The sequence below is a fragment of the Cydia pomonella genome, chromosome 5 (assembly GCF_033807575.1).
Source record: "Cydia pomonella isolate Wapato2018A chromosome 5, ilCydPomo1, whole genome shotgun sequence".
Lineage (NCBI taxonomy): Eukaryota > Metazoa > Arthropoda > Insecta > Lepidoptera > Tortricidae > Cydia > Cydia pomonella.
Window position 1 is genome coordinate 4,118,245 of NC_084707.1, and position 22,374 is coordinate 4,140,618.

The 22,374-nt window shown below is 38.3% G+C and overlaps 2 protein-coding genes across 3 annotated transcripts in view; one reads left to right on the plus strand and one right to left on the minus strand.

Moving 5' to 3' along the window:
* LOC133518453 (coiled-coil and C2 domain-containing protein 1-like) overlaps positions 1-16,206 on the minus strand; it is a 49,919-nt gene extending 33,713 nt beyond the window's left edge. For both annotated transcript variants that reach the window (XM_061852144.1, XM_061852143.1), the window contains exons 1-7: positions 16,003-16,206; positions 11,348-11,558; positions 10,525-10,720; positions 9,420-9,632; positions 8,366-8,514; positions 7,518-7,736; positions 6,544-6,641 (exon numbers count right to left, since the gene is read on the minus strand). In XM_061852144.1, coding sequence (XP_061708128.1) covers positions 6,544-6,641; positions 7,518-7,736; positions 8,366-8,514; positions 9,420-9,632; positions 10,525-10,720; positions 11,348-11,558; positions 16,003-16,056 — 1,140 coding nt within the window. In that variant the 5' untranslated portion in view covers positions 16,057-16,206. The remainder of the gene's footprint in view (positions 1-6,543; positions 6,642-7,517; positions 7,737-8,365; positions 8,515-9,419; positions 9,633-10,524; positions 10,721-11,347; positions 11,559-16,002) is intronic.
* Positions 16,207-16,834: 628 nt separating this feature from the next.
* LOC133518449 (cytoplasmic dynein 1 light intermediate chain 2) overlaps positions 16,835-22,374 on the plus strand; it is a 46,328-nt gene continuing 40,788 nt past the window's right edge. The window contains exons 1-3 of the mRNA XM_061852136.1: positions 16,835-17,001; positions 17,290-17,480; positions 18,704-18,907. Coding sequence (XP_061708120.1) covers positions 16,928-17,001; positions 17,290-17,480; positions 18,704-18,907 — 469 coding nt within the window. The 5' untranslated portion in view covers positions 16,835-16,927. The remainder of the gene's footprint in view (positions 17,002-17,289; positions 17,481-18,703; positions 18,908-22,374) is intronic.

Sequence of the window (22,374 nt, forward strand, 5' to 3'; positions counted from 1 at the left end):
GCGTACTCCCATCTTTAAGGCCGGCAACGGATTTACAACCACAGGGTGTCCATGGGCGGCGGTAATCGCTTACCATCAGACGATCCATCTGCTCGCTTACCTCCTATATCATTAAAATAAACTTATATACGGAATATCATTTGATATTTACCACTAGCTTTTTGGAGAAGGAAAACATCGTGAGGAAACCTGCATACATCCGCGAAGAAATTCAAAGATGTATGTGAAGTCCACAACTCGCATTGGGCCAGCGTGGGGACTGTAGCCCAAACCCTCTCGCGCATGAGAGGTGGCCTGTGCCCAGCAGTGGGACGAGTATAGGCTGAATCATAATTTATTATTTATGTGTCTTCCTCCTTATTTGCAGTGCCCAACATGATACATAATATGATTAATAATAAAATTATTATATTTATATTCCACCTATATAACCAATATGTGCAATAAATTATTGAGTATTGAGTACGTTTTTCCTGCACATGTTAAACAGATTTTTGTTGAGTTTTGCAAGTAAATAACTAAATAATAAATAAATAAAAAGTCGAAAAGGTGGCTCCTTTTTAAACTATACAGGTCGTGTCATTCACGAAGACGCGAGCCTTGACTTTTTTTTTTTATGGTAGAGGAGGCAAACGAGCAGACGGATCACCTGATGGTAAGCGATTACCGCCGCCCATGGACACCTGCAACACCAGAGGGGTTGTAAGTGCGTTGCCGGCCTTTGAGATGGGAGTACGCTCTTTTCTTGAAGGTTGACTCTTATTGTAATAGTATTAAAGGTTAGATTTGACAAATCTGCGCGTCATGGTGAATGACACGAACTGTATCGAGGGGTGGGTGATCAAACCTGATAACTCGAAAGGGTTTTTGAAATTGGAACTATATGTGACATACTTGGAGTTCTAATTTGAATGAAAATAGTTATTGACAGTACATACGGTGCTACTTTCCCGCACGCGTGCGAGAATGAGCACTTTCCGTGCATATGTCGACCCTTTCGTCGAAACTTTAAAGACCCATATGTACTGTAAAACGTTGTACGATACACGTGCGAATAAGAAATTCGCAACTCGTGTCGATCTAAAACACTCCTTTCGGTCGCGTTTTAATTTATCACCACTCGTTGCCAATTTCCTATTTTGCACTTGTATCGTAATAGTTAGTCACAGTACATATGGTGCTACTTTACCGCACTAGATGCGAAAATTAGCATATTACGTTACTGTATCAAACATTTAAAGGGCCATATGTACTGTACTTAAGTACATTACGATACATGTGCAAATAGGTAATTCGCCACTCGTTTCGAATTTCCTATTTTTCGCACTTGTATCATAATGTACTATTACGATACATCGGTTGGTAATAATTGGCGGTCTTTTTTTTATGTCTGCTCTATTTACTAGCCCCTGTTATTACTCAATTCGTTTTCCGCTTAACACTTGTTTTCAATACGAATATATTTGCAAGCCTTATATTGAGGAATCACCTTTTTTTTTTCAGAAGCGGGATGCACTTACATCCTGTAATATTGGTAAGTTAAATGTAATTTGTCAAAAACATAAGCCGTAACTAATAAACAATTTTTCTTAATAAAGATTTGGCTCAGGACTCGGGTTTCGTGCAAGGAGAGGAAAAGAGTCACGCGGCCATTTCATTAGTTCTCTAAAGGACGCTAAGCACAAAGACTTTCGTACATTGACCCACCATTTTCTATCTCTATCGCACAATCATATTAATGTCCCGCTCGCACAGTGGCCCCTATCACCGCTCATGGGCGGGACAGCAATATACAAGGTGCCACGAGGAACCCGAGAGATAATTACCACGCATTTCTGAGGCCAAAAGAAGGATTTTTTTTATACAAGTTTAGGTCAATTTTACTAAAAAAAAGGTTTTTTTATTTAGTTATAATGTAAAGCACGACCAGAAATATATGATCATTGTCACGAGGGAGCTGTTATTCTCATGTATAGGTTGACAGTTCAGTTTAGTATGAAAAAATTAGCTATTTGTATTTGTGTAACTCAACAAAAAGAATTTGAGCTTTTTTTGAAAACCTCGTTTTTGCAGTGTCACTACTCACTTTTTGGCATTTATTAATAAGGATATATGGACTGGGTCCCATAGTGCAACATCGCCATCAAAAAGGCGTTTTGCACTAAGTAAGAATAAAAAGATGTTTTTTTTTGTAACTGGCTCTGAAATTACGCGAATTCCAAAAAAGTTTTTAGGACATTTTAGTCTTTAAATGTGATCAGGAATATACTGTTAAAATATCTCGCAAAGCTCACGGGCACCGTGTATTTAGCGAGTTTACTATAGCGTTATTTATAGACCAGCGGCTGCAACACGGTCGCATTTTTTACACTTATCACTATGCCTGTTAAACCTAACCAGCAGCAGGCATAACCATGTAGGGCTGGGATGGTCGGCTCTTTATCATTTGTCACCATGACTGTCACGTTCTAACAAGTATGTTAGCGCGAAAGTGACGGGCATAGTGACAGGCAGGGACTGCATAACCGAAAAATAACGATACCTTTATATAACGGTATGACGTCATACCGGTTTAATCCGAATCATTTAGGTAGCCAAATAAATTTATTTTGTTACCGATAAATAACGGTACCATTTATTTTTTCGGGTACCTTAACCGCTTTCATAAAGATACCCTATCAGCTTAGGCGTCGTTGCCAAGCCGCCCGCGCCTTGAGCCAACTTGGTTCCTATTGGATGAAGCTGTCTATGTAAGTGTAAGCCCGTAAGCCCTTTTGATTTTATTTAATACTATCAGTTTGTCTAGAATAACGGTTAAGGTATATACCGGAAAAAATACCGGTACCATTATTTTAAATCGATATAAAGCGATACCTATGCTGCCGCTGTCTCAAATCTTACAAGCCGTTGATAATCGTTCGACTCTTTCCGTCAGTTTGGCATTTATGTTGGTTAGAAGAGACAACATTAGGTTGAAGTCTGTTTCTGTGTTTTTCAGGTCCGTGGACGTGGGTGGGCATAGGCGCGGCAGTTACCGTGAACATATTTTGTATATTCGTACTAATTGCCATGACGTTGCATTACAGGAAGAAAGGTAAACTGTTAAAAATACCTACTTTTTACAAGCTTTTATTTAACTTGCAATGATTGATTTATTTATTTTATAATATTGAATTACAATACAAATTATTTTAAGCTAATCTATATGAATTTATATTATGATTGTCAACTATTAATAAATTATATACAATGCCAATACACAGAAAATCATCATCAAATATCGATAGCAAATAAATTCATCATAATGTCAAATAAATATTAGGAAATAGGGACCGTGCGCGTTGGAGGGTCTGCCATCTTGTGGCCTAAATCGGAACTATAAGCATGTACATTTACACGTCACGTGTTTTCTTGTTCATAGCAGGTTCTGCCATCTTGTGGGCTACATCGGAACAATAAACATCACATTTACACCTCGCGCCAAAAATAAGACGGCTCCTGTGCTGCCTCCTACAGTTCATGCACGCTCCCTATAGGCATTACAAATATACAATGTCAAATAATAGCATAATTACGGCCGGTCTGGCCTAGTGGGTAGTGACCCTGCCTATGAAGCCGATGGTCCTGGGTTCGAATCCCGGTAAGGGCATTTATTTGTGTGATGGGCTCAGATATTTTTTCCTGTGTCATGGGACTCATGGGTGTTTTCTATTTCTTTAAGTATTTGTTATATTAAATATATCGTTGTCTAAGTACCTACAACACAAGCCTTTATTGAGCTTACTGTGGGACTTAGTCAATTTGTGTAATAATGTCCTAAAATATTTATAATTATTTTATGTTCAAAAATAAATACGCGATCAACCCGGTTTTAAATACGTTTTAAAATGTGTTCAAAACACGAAAGTTTTAAATGTTATTAGGCATTCCAGTATGAGAATAAAGTAACAATTATCATATATTGAAGCGTTGGTAGACTAGCGGTAAGTGGGTGCGACTTTCAATCCAGAGGTCGCGGGTTCAAACCCCCGCTCGTACCAATGAGTTTTTCGGAAATTTAACCCACTAACCATTATTCGATTGAGCTGGAACTACACATACACATGTAAGTTGGGTGACAAAGCAATAATAGGCTACCATCGAGCTGATCTGATGATGGACACAGGAGGTGGCCATAGGAACTGTGATAAAACAACGCAACTTAATTATCTGTCGGTTTATTAGAATTGCCTCGATGAGTATTAGTTGCCTGTTAAAAGTTCAGTCAGCAATAAAAGCCTGTAGCTTTTTTGACATAAAACTTATTTTACAGTACATATGATGCTACTTTATAGCACTAGTGCGAAAATTAGCATATTACGTTACTGTGTCGAACATTTAAAAGGCCATATGTACTGTAAAACGTTGTACGAGACACTTGCGAATAGGTAATTCGCAGCTCGAACACTCCCTTCGGTCGTGTTTTAATTTATCACCACTCGTTGCGAATTTCCTATTTTCTGCAACTTGTATCGTAAATAACTATTACGACGTTCTACGGGTAAAGGTAAGTAATGCAGTGCTATGCGACGTAAGCGCCAGCCATACGGTACATTTACCGTGGAACGTCACATTTGTGATGTTTAATGCTAGACGCTGCCCCAGTCTTCCAAATATAAAACCTTCCTATTTATAATATTATTATATGGTTACGTTGGTACAGAATAGATAAAGGACAAAACAAAATCATGATAATATGTTAGGGAAAATAACATTTCTTGTATCTGTTATTACCCAGCGCAATCCCATATCTCACAGTCCAGTGAACACACACAACATGTGTTTACGTATAAATGAAACGTTCGCCCTTTTCATTAGGTCGGCCATCTTGTGGGGCAACTCGATAACTAATTATGTAGTTAGTAGTGTACTCCTGACATTGCAGTGGCTGTCGCGCAGCCTGCTTCTCTCCGTCCCATCTTCTTCTACAAAATTTTACAACACTTCATTTACTTTTCAAGCTGTCCGACTCTGGAACTCCTTACCTGTTGGCGTTAGATCCGCTCAATCTCTTGCTGTGTTTAAAAAATCACTCAAAGAACATTATTTATCCCTCCCTTAGTGTTTATATAGTACATAGTTATTTTTAACTTTGTGGCTGACATGCTGCTGTCATATTTAATTTTATATATATTTATATGTATGTTTATGTATGTCTATTTGTATTAACGGTTTAGCAATACCTACTTTTTCGATTAACTTCTCTATTTCCGCTACCCAAAGGTAGTCTGGAAGAGATCGCTTTTTAGCGATAAGACCGCCTGTTGTCTGCCTCTAAATTTAATCAATTGTTTATTTTTCTTGTATATTTTTACTGAGGTGTGCCAATAAAGAGTATTCTATCTATCTATTGTGTAAAATCAGGCAGATTGTGAAATTCCTAGGCATATCGTGAAACGTGAAAATGTTTGTTTCTTTCCAGGGAACAGGGGTGGGAGGGGTCTAGGTCGATGGGGCCCGGCTACATCTGGACAGTTTGCCCTTCGGGTATCTAAAGCAACCTAATAACGAACCTATCCTACCTATCTATTGATTTAATGAGACTACAGTCAAAACAATACACAGGAACTTTACGATCTGCCTGATCTTACGATTGGCTGCCTACATATCGAACCCTAATAGCTACTATACCAAGAATACTGTAATTTTTCAGAATATTCGTCTTTATGGAACCCCATAAACTTATGCACGCTCTCTGTACAACTATTTACCTATATCTGCGTGAGTTCATTCGTTCATCGTTCATTTCATTCTTTTATCTCCAATAGGGTTGTTTCCATCTAGAAAAATTGTATGCCAATAAATTCGTATATATTATAAGAACGCGTTAACTACCTTTAGTTCAAATTTCAGTGTTAGTGGCCCTCTAATGAGCATATTTTTTTAAATATTGAATTTAAAATATCTTTTGACACATGTCACGTGACCATAGTCGAAACGACATTGAAGATTCTGATGACGTCACAACTCTCGGTTTGACACTGTTGACAGTTCTTAGGCGATCACCCGAGCAAGCAAAACTCATTTATTCAGTTGACAGGTGGTATATATAACCAAAGAGTATAGTACTTACTCGTACTATACTCTTTGGTTGGTATCTTCTACGTGTGTTTGTACATAGTTGTGTCAAACCGTAAACTGTGACGTCATACTATTTTCAAAGAGCATTTTGGGCGCGAAAGTATCAAAAAACTATATTTCGTTAATTTAACATATTGAAAGCCGTTTTTATAGGTTAAAAATTTGAATTTTAGGGCAACATTTGATTAATATAGAACGTATTACAAACCTTTCATAAAATTGAAAACAACCCTATTCCAAAGTTCAAAACCTAAAAAGACCCTTTCCATAATTATTAAAATAACATATATTTTTTAAATGTTGCAAAGCTTGCCTATGTACCTAAGACTTTTTGGAAATGAACCCCTAAAAGATAAATTCTTGGGGGTCAATTTTTTTTAGACTTCTATATACGCAGATGAAGTTAACAAATATATGAGATACCTGGAATCCGGCTAGCCTCTGTTTAAGGGCCTCCGCCATTGTGGTCGCTGTGATGAGCGCGGGCGCCTCTTCAGGTGCTGACGCTTCGGGCGGGGCTTCTAAAAGAAACAAATACGTTTCATTTAGAGCTTGATCATGTTTATTGAATTTGGAACGTTCTTTTAATCCGATAATATATAGCATTGAGAGTCGCTGCCCTATCTAACCTATAAGTAAAGAGTAATAGGACCGGATTTGACCGGTCAACTCTGATTTCCATGTTAAAAAAATGCCCTAGAGTCATACCACTCTAGGGCATTTTTAGCCTATTTTAGCCTGTACAAGTGTTTAAATAAACGTCATAATTTCATAGAATTTAGAAAGTTTAAAATAACACTTGCACTGCTGTCTGGGATGTCGAAATCACTGCCAACTTATCTTGGTCTGATTCTATCTAATAAATATTATAGGACATTATTACACAAATTGATTAAGTCCCACAGTAAGCTCAAAAGGCTTGTGTTGTGTGGGTAACTAGACAAACAAAGTATTTATAAATATAATATATAATTTAGAAATATTTATAAATACTTAAATAGAAAACACCCATGACTCGGGAACAAATATCCGTGCTCACCAGACGAATAATCAATCGCCCTTACCAGGATTTGAACCCGGGACCACCGGGGCAGATCGTTAAGCTTTCCATCTAACTTAAAGGAACTATCAAATTCTTCTGTAGGCAGGCCTTGTGTCGTCAAACGGCGACGACTTTAAGCGGCTTCACCGAGTTAGAATCTCGAATGTTCTACATCGCGCTATCAACATTTTTTAAACCAAATATATATACCCCTGAGACACTGCCCTATAGGTATCTGACATGGAAACTTATGATTAGACTTTGGAGTTACTTAACATCCTTAAGTAACTCCAATGAACCTATAAAGGTCCTGTCTAAGGTAAGAAGATATAAGGTAGGTTATATAATAATATACCTGTAGCTCCTTGAGTCTGGTCTTCGCCCTTCTGTTGGGCCTTGAAACCTGCAGCGATAGCTTCAGGAGTAGGCAACTCGTTCAGATCCATCTCCTGCCCAGATTTCCACGCGTCAGCTACTACGTCGAACTGTTTGACGACCTTGAGATATTCTAATGCGAGTGGCATGTCTGTGGGTTTGGCGGCTCGGGCTGCGGCTATGAATTCCTTCTTGCGTTCTGTTGGTAATTAGTTGTTTTAGTAAGTGATTGTTTATTGGGGAAGTGATATGTGGGAGAATTGTGGATCAGATTGAGGCTTTCTTGAGGTGAATTTCGTGTAGTTTTGGATATCGTGAGTGTAGGATTTGATGATCATCAAGGTTTTAAGTAATGTTTGAAGGAATTAATGAGTGATTTAATGAAAGCGTTAGTTTTGAATGAATTTGAAATTTAATCTGTTCGGATTTTATTGGGGATAAGTTAGTATTAGTTAGTATTGAAACAAATTGGTATTAGTAAATTTTCTCAGTAAAATAAATAATCAAATTAACAGTAAAAAATATTACTTTTTTGGTTTCTATTGTATTGTACTTTGTTAATCAAAGTTTATAATTCCAAATGGATTTATGTTGAATTTAAAATCCATTGCTTTATCTAAATATTTTGATGATTACTAAGTATTATGATGTTTCCAGTTTGTCATCGTTTATTCAGACTTGAACTTCTACAAACATAAGGCGTCGTAAAGCGCCATTTGTTAAGCTGTTAAACTCGGGGATACGGTTTTCATTGGTCTTTACACGTATGTCACAATCAATAACACTATGATTAATAAGTATCGTAACGATCGTTGAACAGTGACTCACTAAGTATAGTCTGCAGGCCCTCCTGTCTAGCCGGGTCGAGGGCCGGCGGCCCGGGCTGGGCGGGGCTCCGCAGGCTGGCGGCGCGCGGCGGCGGCGCGGGGGGCCGCGGGGCCGGCAGCGGAGGCGGCGGCCCGGAGGGCGGGGGCGAGCTGAGAATATACTTATTTTTAACTTTATTGCGTATACAGGGCTCTTTTTGATCATTTATCTCTACGGTAATGTAAGTTGCGAAAAGTCCCCAAAAAATCTTAGTAAAATTAAAATATTACCTACATTTTTCAACGCGCGCTTGGTCACCCTAAGTGTAAGGACTGAGTGGACGCTCGAGTTGGGCGTGCAGCGGGGCGGGGCGTGCGGCGTGCATGTTAAACAAATGCAAACGTATAGGAGCGGCCCTAGTGCACGCTGCTCAAATCACTTGTGAGCCCAGGCCTTACACTTAAGTACGCACTCGGAGGCGGGGCATAGCGTTACCAAGTAACACGAAACACCCTTATCTGTCCATCGCACATACCACTAAGAAATAAAGAGGGTAGTTTGTCTTGCACGTGGCTCGAATTGCGCGCGAGCGGTAGCTCTTATTTATTAATTAATGGTATTAAAAGACAGGGAGAGCTCAAGGTGCAAGTGCAAGGTGCACCTCGAGACCCATATAATCTTCGTAACTAGAGAGGTCACTAAACGCGTCGTCCAACGTCGTCCTGTTAACTTAACTGCTCGGCGACGGCGAGCCATATGAATGATATTCTAGCATCCCTTCCTAGTACATTGTACTTGCCACAGTATTGCACGAATCGATACAACCGAGTACAGTGGCCATATTTTTTTGTTTTTGATGGATAAAAAGCTGTATAAAATGTATTTTAATTGTTGTGTGTACTCTTTGTGTCTATGATTCTTGTTGGTCGAAATAAAGAAAATATTATTATGATTATAAAAATGTAAAAATATATACTAAATGCTTGTTCACACATTGCGAAGTAGCAAGTACAGGTGTCAAGTGTTTAGTAAAATCGTGTAAGATTGTCCCCTAATGTAGATTAATAACAATCACCTAGGACTATCCGGTATAGCCGGCGCGGGGCGGGTCGGCGCGCGGGGCTCCGCGGCCGGCTCGGGCGCCGCCGGGGCCGCCGGGGCCAGGGCCGGGGCCGCCGGGGCAGGCTTCCCCACGGCCACGGGCGGCGGGATGTCGTCGTTGGCTATTGTGGCGCCGGCTTTTGCTTGCTTCAGGAGGTCATTGAGGGTTTTTAGGCCTCTTCCAAATCTGCAAATTTTACAAATCGTTAGCATTTTAACCAAAATTGTGTAATATTATCAGGCAGCAACCACCGTGGCCGCAATAGGGTATTTGACTGTATTTTAAAGTAAATTCTTTTACATCATGCATGAAATAAAGCACCAGTAGATTAATAGAGAAACGTAGACAGCAGTTATTTTTAGACACAATTTATATTTTAAATCCGGTATAAAACTAATAAGAGTAACTGATTTGATTGTGACGTCACATGCCAGTGTTCCATATAAATTCCATGGTAGCTAAATCGTTTTGACAGTTCGAAAAAAGAAACTGATTTGGCTAGTAGTCAAATACCCTATTCAAGTCTTTATTGTTTCATTCATTGAGCAGTGGATCCAGATACCGAATCTAAGCGTGCGTCCTATTGCCTAACTGACACCTTGTAGGTTAAATAAGTCCTTTTTTTCTTATTACATCCAATGACCTGAGAGCACAGCTGCTTTCTCCTGCAGCCTTGGCGTTTTTCTCAGCAGCAGTATAGTCTGTAATCCTGTCCTGCAGCAGACTTATAGTGCTACAATCAGCGCTGGCGACGCGACGCGCCAGGGCAGCTGACATCGGCTCATCTTCTATACCTAAGCTTAAATCAGGCTGAGACTTATAGTGCTATGATCTTCTTATACACTCCAACAGTGCTACATTACCTCCGAGCGCGGCTGCTCTCTGCAGAAGCCTTGGAGTTTTTCTCAGCAGCAGTATAGTCTATAATCCTGTCCTGCAGCAGACTTATAGTGCTACAATCAGCGCTAGTGGTGCGAGGCGCCAGGGTAGGTGGCATCAGCTCATCTTCTAAACCTAAGATCAGGCTGAGACTTATATTGCTGTAATCTTCTTATATGCTCCAACAGTGCTACATTACCTCCGAGCGCGGCTGCTCTCTCCAGCAGCCTTGGCGTTTTTCTCAGCTACAGTATAGTTGGTGATCCGATCCTGCAGTAGACTGATGGTGCTGCTATCGGCGCTGGCAACACGAGGAAGCGGTGCTTGAGGTGCAGGTGCCTCGTCTAAGCTCAGGTCATGCAGCTCACTGAGAAGCTCTGGGTCATCATCATCTCCTGTAGCATAATGTGGAAAATTAATGAAAAGTACACGGCACCAGCATCTCATTGTTGAGAATGCTATTTACTATTTTAAATTTTCATGTTTGTAAACTGTTTTGCTATTTATAAATTTGAAACATAAAATTAGACTTATGATGACAATGTTACAGGCACAATACTACAAAGGAAACATAATAAAAGTAATTAGGCATAGTTTTGCTTCACAGCAAAATCCTCTTTGAAATCTCAGAGAGCTCGCTAGATGGTGCTAAATAAAATCTACATGACAATGTATCTTTCCTTCTTCCTTTTTTGCTCACTTTTTTGTGTAGCGAAAAGGCCACCTGTTGCTTACCTCTATCTTCATGTATTATGTGTGTTTCAATGTACATTTATTCTGAGGTTGTGCAATAAAGTGGATTTGTATTGTATTGTAATGTACATGATAGATTTTAATTACCTAGTATTAGGACATGTATGTATAGTATTAGGACAAAAATATTTTTTATCAATAAATGATTGTATCATATTGTATGAATATAATATATATATATATAACAGTTACAGTTGTGCAGGTGAGGCTGTTGATATTATCATTAGTTGTATGATTCTCAAACACTGCAATATTACTTAATTACTAACCAGAACCCTCATCATCTGACGGTATATCCTGCAGACTTGCAGCAATCATAGCATCCAAATCTGCTGCCGGCACAGGGGCCGGTTTCCGGGGCCGATGCCTTGCACCTCCACCGCTGATGGCTGCTAGCTCTGCTTCTAAGTCCATGTCGTCATCAGACCCATCCATTGGCTCATCATCATCATCCACAGGGTCAATGTCTAGTAGTCCAAACTGAAACATTTGAAGTTTTGATATTTTAATAGCAATATTTACAGTTTTTTTTAAATTCACTATGTATTTGGTAAATTCTAACTCCTAAGTCCTAATGTAGCTGTCTACCTGTATAACATGTACGATTGATGACTTAGTTCATTAGAAGATATATTATGCATCTATAAACATGTGCTAAACTAAAGTACTAATTATATGATATATATAATAATAATATGATAGTGGACAGGTAGGTAAATAGAAACCTAACTTTAAACTAGAATTTTTATGAACTTTGATTTTAATGAATCATAACTTACTCCACAATGACAACAAATATAATAAATAATAAACATACCTAACCTATTAATTTGTTACTATTTTGCCAAATAAACTGTTAAAACTCAAAATATATGAATTTCTAGAAATCACTTAAATATAATACACATGAATATACGCAGCATTAACAAGAATTTTGACGAATTTCAAGTACTACTAAAAATACTAAAAGTTCAATATGATTTAATCGTACTCTCAGAATGCTGGCTTAACAAGTATACAGTTGTTCCATTCATTAGTGGGTACTCGTCTTTCCACTCCAAAAATAACGTCAATCAAAATGATGGAATAGTAATATATACAAAAGATTCACTGAAGTGTAAAATCATTGAGCCTAATTTTGCCGATGCAAATTGTCTCGTATGCAAAATTAATGAGGACACCGCAATCGTAACTATTTACCGATCTCCTTCCATTAGAAACTTGGAAATTTTCTTTAATAGCTTAAATGATGTTTAATCTAATCTCAACTCTTGCAATAAGGTTGCCATTATTGGTGATCTTAACATTGACATAAAACCAACTAGCACTGACAACCGCTCTTCTGAGTACCTTACTTTCATGGCTCTTCATGGTCTTCTACCCGCGCATTTGTGTCCTACTAGAAATAACAATTGCCTTGATCACGTATTCCTTCGTTCAAATGTACCAACAACCACCATAGTTATCGAATCCCATATTACAGATCACATGCCAGTTATGCTCTGTATTGATACGAATGCGCAGGGCCCCAAAGCTAATGAAACTTGTACCCGGATTAATTACGAAGCCATTCGTCAAGAAATCGATGCGTCTGATTATACATCTGTGTTATCGGCATCCGATGCCAATATTGCGGCAAACCGACTTGTAGCTACTCTTTCTTCGATCATTAAAAAACACACTAATGTAGTTACAATTCGTAGAAAGGATAGAACAATCAAGCCCTGGATAACCCCCGGACTGTTGAGGTGCATAAAAAACAGAGACTATCTCCATAAAAAAGCAAAAAAGTCACCTGAAAACTTGACGCTAAAACTAACCTATTCCAGGTATCGCAATTTTTGCAATAAGTTACTTCGTAAATTAAAGACTGAATATGAAAGAGATGAGTTTATGAAATGTAAAAATAACGCAAAAGCTACTTGGAACTTAATTAAAACTATAACCCAAACTAAACGTACTCCTACGTCTTCAAATGACCTACTATGCGCAGCTAATTCGCCTTTAGAAGCAGTTAATTCAATGAACAAATTCTTTGCTAACATAGGCAAAACATTGGCTTCCAACATTAGAACTGTCATGCTTCCTACTAGTCGTACCTATGGCTCAAACTCCCAATGTAATTCGCTTGTTATTTTAGAAGTCACTGAATCAGAGACCGCTAAAATTCTAAAAAACCTTCGCAGCGATTGTTCTACTGGCTGGGACGGTATACCGCCAAAAGTATTAAAAAACTCACTTCATTCGCTCATCCCGGTGATCACTCATATTTGTAACACTTCTATCAGAACTGGAACATTTCCCAATGCATTTAAAAAGGCTCTAGTTCACCCTATTTACAAAAGCGGGGACCAAGCTGACTTTAATAATTATAGACCGATTTCCGTCCTAACCACTTTGTCAAAGGTCTTGGAGAGAGTTATGAATTCTGCATTGGTAAAATACCTAGAACGCTACAATCTCATTGCTGATAACCAATACGGCTTTCGCGCTAATAGGTCCACAGAAGACGCGGTCGCCGACCTAACTAGATTTATAACACGCAACCTTGACGAAAAACGACGTTGTCTTGGTGTATTTCTGGACCTATCCAAGGCCTTTGACACAGTATCGGTTCCTATATTATTACGTAAACTGGAAAACATCGGTATCCGTGGTACTTCATTAAAAATGTTCCAAGATTACCTATCTAACCGCACCCAATCCGTTAAGCTTAATAATTTCATAAGTGCCGAAGAAACTATAGACTACGGAGTGCCTCAAGGCAGCATTTTGGGGCCCACGCTGTTCCAGATTTATGTAAATCAACTGTGTCAACTGTCCCTGGAAAACTGTAGAATCATTGCCTATGCCGATGATACGGCCTTACTATTCCATGGCTCCGATTGGGCTGAGGCGAAAATGCATGCAGAAAATGGCCTAAAAATTGTAATGCAATGGCTAAAGGCTAATCTGCTGACTCTTAACTTAGACAAAACAAAATTCATTCCATTCGCAATTACTAGTCCGTCACTGCCCGTACCATCGTTTACCATAAAATGTCACATTTGTCAGTCACCCTCTCCTAACTGTCTTTGCTCTTCCCTTACCCAAGTTCCAACCATAAAATACCTTGGTGTCACTCTTGACCAAAAATTAGATTGGCATACCCACATAGACTCCCTGATTTCCCGTGTCAGGAAACTGATGTACGTTTTTAAAAAACTTCGCTGCTCGGCTAGTCATAGTATTATAATGATGGCGTATAAGTCCCTCTGTCAGTCTCTTATCACCTACTGTATCCCATTATGGGGAGCCGCCGGTAAAACAGCAATGCTCAAGCTGGAGCGCGCTCAAAGAGCAGTGCTAAAGGTCGCAACATCAAAACCTTATAGATACCCAACAGCCAAACTATATGCCGAATGTAATGTTCTGTCTGTTAGACAATTGTACATTCTCCGTGCCATCCTACGCAGACATCGATGTCTTCCTCTATCTACGACAGGTCTTAAAAAACGTCTTAAACAAACTGTCTGTCCAGTAGAACTCCAGCGAACAGTCTTTGCAAGTCGCCAATTTCTAGCAATGAGTGCAAGAATTTACAATAAAATTAACAAACGGCTAGATATCTATAAATTAAACCGCTACGACTGCAAATCTAAGTTACTAACCTGGCTCCAAACACAAACTTACCAGGAAACTGAAAGCCTTTTATGCTGCCAAAAATAAATCTACCCTGACAAACCCTTTACACATAATATATAAATAACTTCTCAATATAAATTGTATTAAAGTAAACCAAAGTAGATATAAATTTTGTCACATTATATTAAAACTGAAATATTGTTTTTTTTTTTCTTCATACTTATTGTAGGTATACTGTACTGTACACTTTTTTCTCTGTTATAATAGATTTTATTTCTGCTGCCACTACTGTGTAACCTTTAGCGGAGGAATCGCTGACTCCCGAGTCACAGGCTCTGACCTAGTTCGGGAGACAAAAGCTGGACCCTGGTGAAACCATTACAAACCTAATTATAAGTTTCTCTGTATCTAGTATAATATCGACACTCTATACTGTGTTAGGTTTTTAAGTGAATAAAGATTTATTATTATTATTTGTATCTCCGTTACAAACTCTCGGGTTTTTAAGCCCGGTCATTTATAAGGCGTGCGTGGGGATATAGATCCAACACGTAGAGGCCGTTTGGAGAGCTTTGATGTCATGTAAAACGCCTGCTGGAACCCATTCATGTGTACATAAATAGATACCCATAAACCGGTTTCAGCAGGCATTGGAGGCTATTGCAGAAAAATGGAAAGAGTCCTGGTCTATGGTTTGAATTTGGGTGAAAAATAAGACTGGGCTATTGCTAAGAGTTCCGGACACCTGCCATAACATTGTGATATACAGTGTTACCGAGGCAAGCGGTGACTCGCCACTCGCTAGATGGGCACCTGATGCGCCATCGTTAAGACGGCCAGGCGCAACACCGGCGTGAGCGGCTCAGGGGTGTCGAGAGGTGTGCTGCGCTTTCTCCGAAGTTACTCGCGGCGTTATGCCCTTTAACACTTCCACCCCTGGAGCGTATAGCTCTAACGTCTCCCCTCTGGACGGCCAATTAAGGCAAGCCAGAGTTATTATTATTATTATTATTATTATTATGAGTTATTTATGTCAAAGAGAATCTTGTTACCGTCATCGATAAGTCAAGAAACTTAAGTGGGCACACAATACAGGTATTGTAATAGGATCTATTTCATTGTGCAAAAGCATACTGTTATGAGTTCACAAACTCTCCAGTTCTCAGAAACAGATGTTATATATTGAGTTTCTAAAAACAGAGATGTTCTAATAGCCCTCAATGAACCTACCTCGCTATTAGACCTAATAGTCTTGTATAAAACAGTTAATCTGAAGGACAAACAAATCTTAATGACTCACTTGCGACAAATTGGGTTTCTTCCCGGAACTAGGCTTCTGTGGCTTTCGAAACATTTTTGTTCCCAACTGAAGTGATTTCTACAGTAAAATATGCGTTGTCTGAAGAATTTCCTTTGTTCACGTGCTTTCGGTCACTTATTTTTCTTGATTTTTGAAACGAAAAACAATAGTGACGTTCTGATCCTGCTGTTCTGTCAAATGATACTTTGATTGACATTTGACAAGTTTGACAGTAATGGAGACTGTTCAATCAAAAGCTCACACTATATGATGTTTTGTTTGTCGATTAATTATTAGGTTTATTTTAAATATTACTCTTGTATTTAATTGATATTCATGAAATTTATTTTTACACATGCCCATTGCAATAGTTTTTATATGTAAAACTGTCTGTAGCTCTAAGCGAAATAAAATATGTTGTGTACTTTCATCTGTTTCAACGTTTCTTTGGGTGTTAAAAAAATAATAATGTAAAAACGTAATAAATAAATTTAAACCACTTAAAAATGTGTTTAAAATTAAATGCTTTCTAATTGGAATGAATTACTGTTCATGCCATGGTCATTAAAAAGTTTAATTAGTGTTGCCACAGTCAACATTTCAAACTCTCACAGAGGTAAATAGATTGAACCATGTTCAATTATATATTTAAAAAATATGTGTCACTATGCTGCATTTGCTTCGAAACTTTTCTAGTTATGTACGTAATTATAGTTTTTGATATTCAAGAACATAGTTTTTAACTTTGGTTGTGTAATGTGAGATAATCCAAGTCTACTTTCGGGTAAAATACCGGCATAACATAATATTATCGGTAAAACTGAAAAATTGCTACAGCAACACATTTCATCGCGAGAGTGACGTATGAACGGCCGAAAACGAAAAGCCTCTGTGTGCCGTTGTTATCTTCTAACATTTCTGAAGAATGGAGACAAACGGCCAGGCAAATGGGCCTAAATCTAAAAAGGAAAAAAATGGTGATACGAAGGACAACTTATGGTAACGGTTCACTGTTATATTTGTGTCCAACTGAGTCCCCCATATAGGGGATCTAATGTGTCACACCTACGTGATGTCAATTCTCATACCTGAGAAATATGTGACCTAGCTGCGACGTCTTACCTTTGTTTGTAAAACAACTGTGGAATCTTTTCACATTGCATTAATATTCACGCATTTCTCCCCCGCATCATGTGTAACCAAGTTAAAACTCATAGTGACGTTTCGTGCCAAACTTGCGTACGACGAAAATTGATGAGCATTGATCGAATTTTTAACATTTTTCAGGTCTGCGATTTTAGAAGAAGTCCAGAATCAGGGCAATACGAAACTACCTTCAAACAAAAATGTGTTAGTTTTGGGTAATAATGAGACTGGCAAAACCACACTAATCGCGAAATTACAAGGAGTAGAGGATCCTAAGAAGGGGTCAGCACTCGAATATGCATATATAGACGTTAGAGACGAATATCGCGATGGTAAGTTTACTCATTTTTGCTACCAATAACAATGCTTATAGGTTAACTATGGGACAAAATATAAACATAGATTCATACGAAAGAAACTGTGTCAAAGCTGCTTTGAAGTCTATTTTAGTGTGAAGATGCAGGAATAATAAGATCAACTTAAAATATGTGACATTCTTTCATTCATTCATTTCTCTTTGATATTACTTGTAAAGTATTAGGAAATAGACATTTTTAACTCATGACAGGAATCAGCTGATTTAAGTTTAAATGTAGCTTGTGTGATAACCATATGCAACATTATAAATAAGAAATAAAAATGTGTGTATATATATATTTTTAGTTTTATCTCTGTTTTTATATTTTTATGTTTAGCCATGAAATAAAATATTAGAGAGATTTACAAAAAAAACCATCCATTATTAGCAGTGATTGGTTGAATTTTATGTCACTTTAACATCAAAGGCAATCACTAATATAGATAAGTCTGTGTTGTTAAAAACAAAACCATATATATATGTACTGTTTGATATTATCAAATGATTCCTTTTAAAATTGGATAAAATAAAACCTTTCAACATCAACAGATCGTAAACCAATATTTAATCGTTTTTATTAAAGCTTTTAAGAAATTTGTAATAAAATAATATTTTGACAATAAAAAACACTGCATACATTTTAATATAATTTGTGCATAAAATTTAAATAGAATCCATGTAATACTTTGTAGAAAAATTGGTACCAAGCGCTGATCATTGATTATTAGTAATGAGTAATGTTTTACCAATATAATTCTCCCTGCATCCTTTTTCTTGGACCTACAAACAGCCTCTTAGCCTGATCAATGTGACACTGCCTATGCAGTTAGGGTTCCTGGCTTCAAATTCCAGTATATTCTCTATTAATTGAAGTATTTATCTATGTATATCATTGTCTAGTTCCCACATCACAAGAGTTATTGAGCTAGTGTGTAAGAGTCACATAACATGTTTGCTGCAGAATCGGGCTGATTATTATTATTATTTAAGAATGCACAGGCAGCTTATAGCTGATATGGGCACATCAATGTCCTGCACTTGTGTTTCGTCCATTTTTAAAATGTTTTTCGAGTCTGTTTATAAAAGAGTTCACTGAGGGTGCACTGGTTACAAGTTCAAGCAGGCATAATTGCAAAGTTAACCAATAGCCGCAGTCAGAGTATGATTAGGTATCTCAAAATATTTATTTTCCCCCAGATCAAACACGCCTCAGTGTATGGGTACTGGATGGTGATCCAGGACACACAAATCTGCTCAAGTTCGCCCTCAACGAGGAGACGTTCCCCCACTCGCTGGTCATCTTCACGGTGGCTATGACCACGCCATGGGGGATTCTGGAGCAGCTACAAACCTGGGCCACGGTGCTCGGGGACCATATAGACAAATTGGATCTCACACCTGGTGAGTCTATCATTGTAGATAGAAATTTATCTTACATAGGATGCTTGAAAACAAGCCTGTTTCTGTCTGTTCTTCTTCTTCCTCATAACTTGGAACTGTATAAGGTTGTTGTTTTGTGCACCAAAGCTCTCCATTCTGCCTCTGTAGATCCCTGGCAGACCTTAACAATGTCCACTCAGTGGGTCGGTGGATGTCCACTACCCCGTTTTGTCTACGGGTCATGGGAATAAAAAACAACTTTTTTATTAATCAGGCATTTGAAAGCCAACCTGAGCATCAGAAACTAACACAACTTGAGTCATAACCGGAATTACATGTTCTCAGTGCCGGATTAACCATTAAGCAAAATAAGCACTTGCTTAGGGCACCACGTCTAGGGGGGCACCAAAATCGTAGGAAAAAAAACGCACAGGCTGCATCAGCATCGCAGTCGTAGTGTACCTAGTACTTATGTACACGAAACTTTTTGGTATGTGTGTACCCATCTAATAACGAAGGGTCGTAAGAGAGTGAGGACACGTTAGCATATCTCCAACCTTACGCGGAGGCCCTCAAAGCTCATGGTCAAAAAATCTTACCGTCGGGCTTGTGGCCAACTGATTTTCTCGACGATTATTTTTTTGATTACCGATTTTGTAGCGAATTTTGCTCTCTTGCACACCAGATGTGTCGGCCAGGCCGAATGTCTGCAGAGCCGCGATCCTGCGACCTAATTGTCAAAGTGTTATATAGGGCCCCGCGAAGGCCGAAAACCAAAAGTATCTTATCAAGTTGCGCTTTCGAGGTAAGCCAAAGGCTGAGCAGTAGGAGAACCGTGATTACATAGGTTAGAATTCAAGCCACTCTTTTGCAGTTCGGCGTTAAGTCTTATGCGACGCTAGGCCTTGTACTTTATGCAAACTGCCTCACTTTCACTTGGCTATGAATCCAAATCCAAGTCCTCTCTCGCAGCTGGGCCTTCTGTTTTGCTCACACCTCGCCGTTGGTTGTATTGTATGATAACGCGCCGCGATCGGACGCTCCAGACGTCCAGCCATTCTTACCTCGTCATTGGTCAAATTCAAGCCTGGCTTTCTTCCAGCTCGACCTTTGGCCTATCCGTAAGCGCCGATCGAACGCGCCGCGCGTTTAGCCTTATGGAAAGCTCAGCCTTTGCTTTTAAAAACACTGATTTAAAGTTTCATGATTCAGGCCAATCAAATTAGATCGAAAAATAATAATAAATAATAATTAATTCCCAGCAAGCTGGAAATTGTTTTAATACTTTCATTTGGTCTTAAATGCGTGTAATCCGAGTTTGCTCCATCCCAAGAGGTGTGCATACCTTTTGGGATACTTAGGAGATATTTTTTTCCTTTGGATTGCCAAACCATAGCACTTGGTGGATCAGACACTGGTAAGGCGTATTCGGATTATTACATGATTTTACCAAAAATAAAAAATGTCGATCTTTTTTTTACAATTTACTACGAATACATATTAAGATTAAAATTAATCTTCAATCAATCAATAAGTTTTATTGCAAGAACATAGTTAAATTACATTTCGGATCCTCAGATATCAATTTTAGTCATTTTTCCAATGGTACGTCCAGTCTCACATGAATGAGCTTCGCAGGAAAGCTCTAGAGGTTGCAAAACCCTGTGCGGAGTACGGCCTGTCTTACACATCGATATTGGTTGGCTTGGCTTCCGGCCTCATGCGAAACACGGTCTTCGAATTTGCTTACACTTGACCTTACCTACTGTTACATTACTGCTGCAGTACTGTCAATTTCCGTGATAAAATGATGTGACGGATTGAAAGTCTATTCTCAGCAGTAATGCGGCAATAAACGTCACTCAATTTACTAAGAAAATTCAATGTAATCTTGATGAGGGGGCACCATGGTCTAGAAATGCTTAGGGCATCAAAATATCTTAATCCGGCACTGCATGTTCTTCTACAAGGAAATAGAAAAAGAATAACCATATTGGTTTTTTATCCCATAAATTTAGACTCTGCAGTAGTAGTTACTGAAAAATTAAACATCAGAAATTTTGTATATCTACATTTCCTTGATAAAAAAAGTGTCCTATCATGTTAATATAAATTTAAACATAGCTAGTATTCCTAGTCTCACCCAAAAATATTAAGCCATTTTTGTGCAACTGAGTACCTATAGTTCGTGTCATCCACGATGACGCGCAGATATGTCAAATATAACCTTTAAATTACATGACAATACGAATCAAGGCAGGCGTCTTCGTGAATGACACAATCTGTAACAAACATCTTACCATACAACTTCACATCTATAACATTACTATTACTGTAGGAAACCTTACCTAAAGCTGTAGACCTCGCGAGCTTAACTTATAACGAATAAATGTATGACTCCTAGAAATTGTTCCAAAAACTTAATCAACAAAAAAATCATCATTGAACCTGCTCATAAAATTTCGCGAGAAACACTTGAAAATTGCGACCTGCAAAGGAGAACATCCGGACATACGAAATAGCTCAAGAAAATCAACTCCAAATATGGGCAATCTATGTTGACGAATGGGTAACTACGGAACCCTACACTGAGAATCCGACATGCTATTGGCCGGTTTTTTTAATATTTAATCAGCAGGTGACATAGCTTGCCTTATTTTAAACAAAACATTTGTTTACTTAAACACCCTATAGCTCTATCTATCACCAAATTTGTAGGAAATTTTATATGAAAACTTTTGTCCGAAGTAATTATAATGCTATCCGTACAGATATTCAAGATATGAGCAAAATTCTGAAAAAAGGTACCATCAACCCTGCACCCTCAGCACAACCACCACCCTCGAGGACTTTTTTTTTTAAATTTATTTAGAAAACAAACAGCCTTTTACAAATATATCTAAAATAAATGAACTAAAAATAGGCCTAAAGCTTCCTACGTTATATCGTTCGTTTGTTCGTTACGTTTTATTATATATATCTGGAGAGCACAAGGTATAACTATACCAATTTTTAAAACTTCATGATGTATTTCTCCTGATTTTATTAATTTTCTTGAGGTAAAAGCAGGCGTCGCAGGTTTGACGACCGGCCTGGCCTAGTGGGTAGTGACCCTGCCTATGAAGCCGATGGTCCCGGGTTCAAATCCTGGTAAGGGCATGTGATGAGCATGGATATTTGTTCCTGAGTCATGGCTGTTTTCTATGTATTTAAGTATTTATAAATATTTTATATTATATATATATCGTTGTGTAAGTACCCTCAACACAAGCCTTATGAGCTTACTGTGGGACTTAGTCAATTTGTGTAATAATGTCCTATAATATTTATTTATTTATTTAAAAGCATTTTTGCTCAAGCTGAAAGGCAGAAAAAGACAAAAATTAGTTATTATTAACAATGATAGAAAGCGTCATAGAGTATCCTTTTAATTTAGATGTCAGTTAAAAACATTTCACCTTAGTACGGTCGCCAAGCCGCTCCGAGGC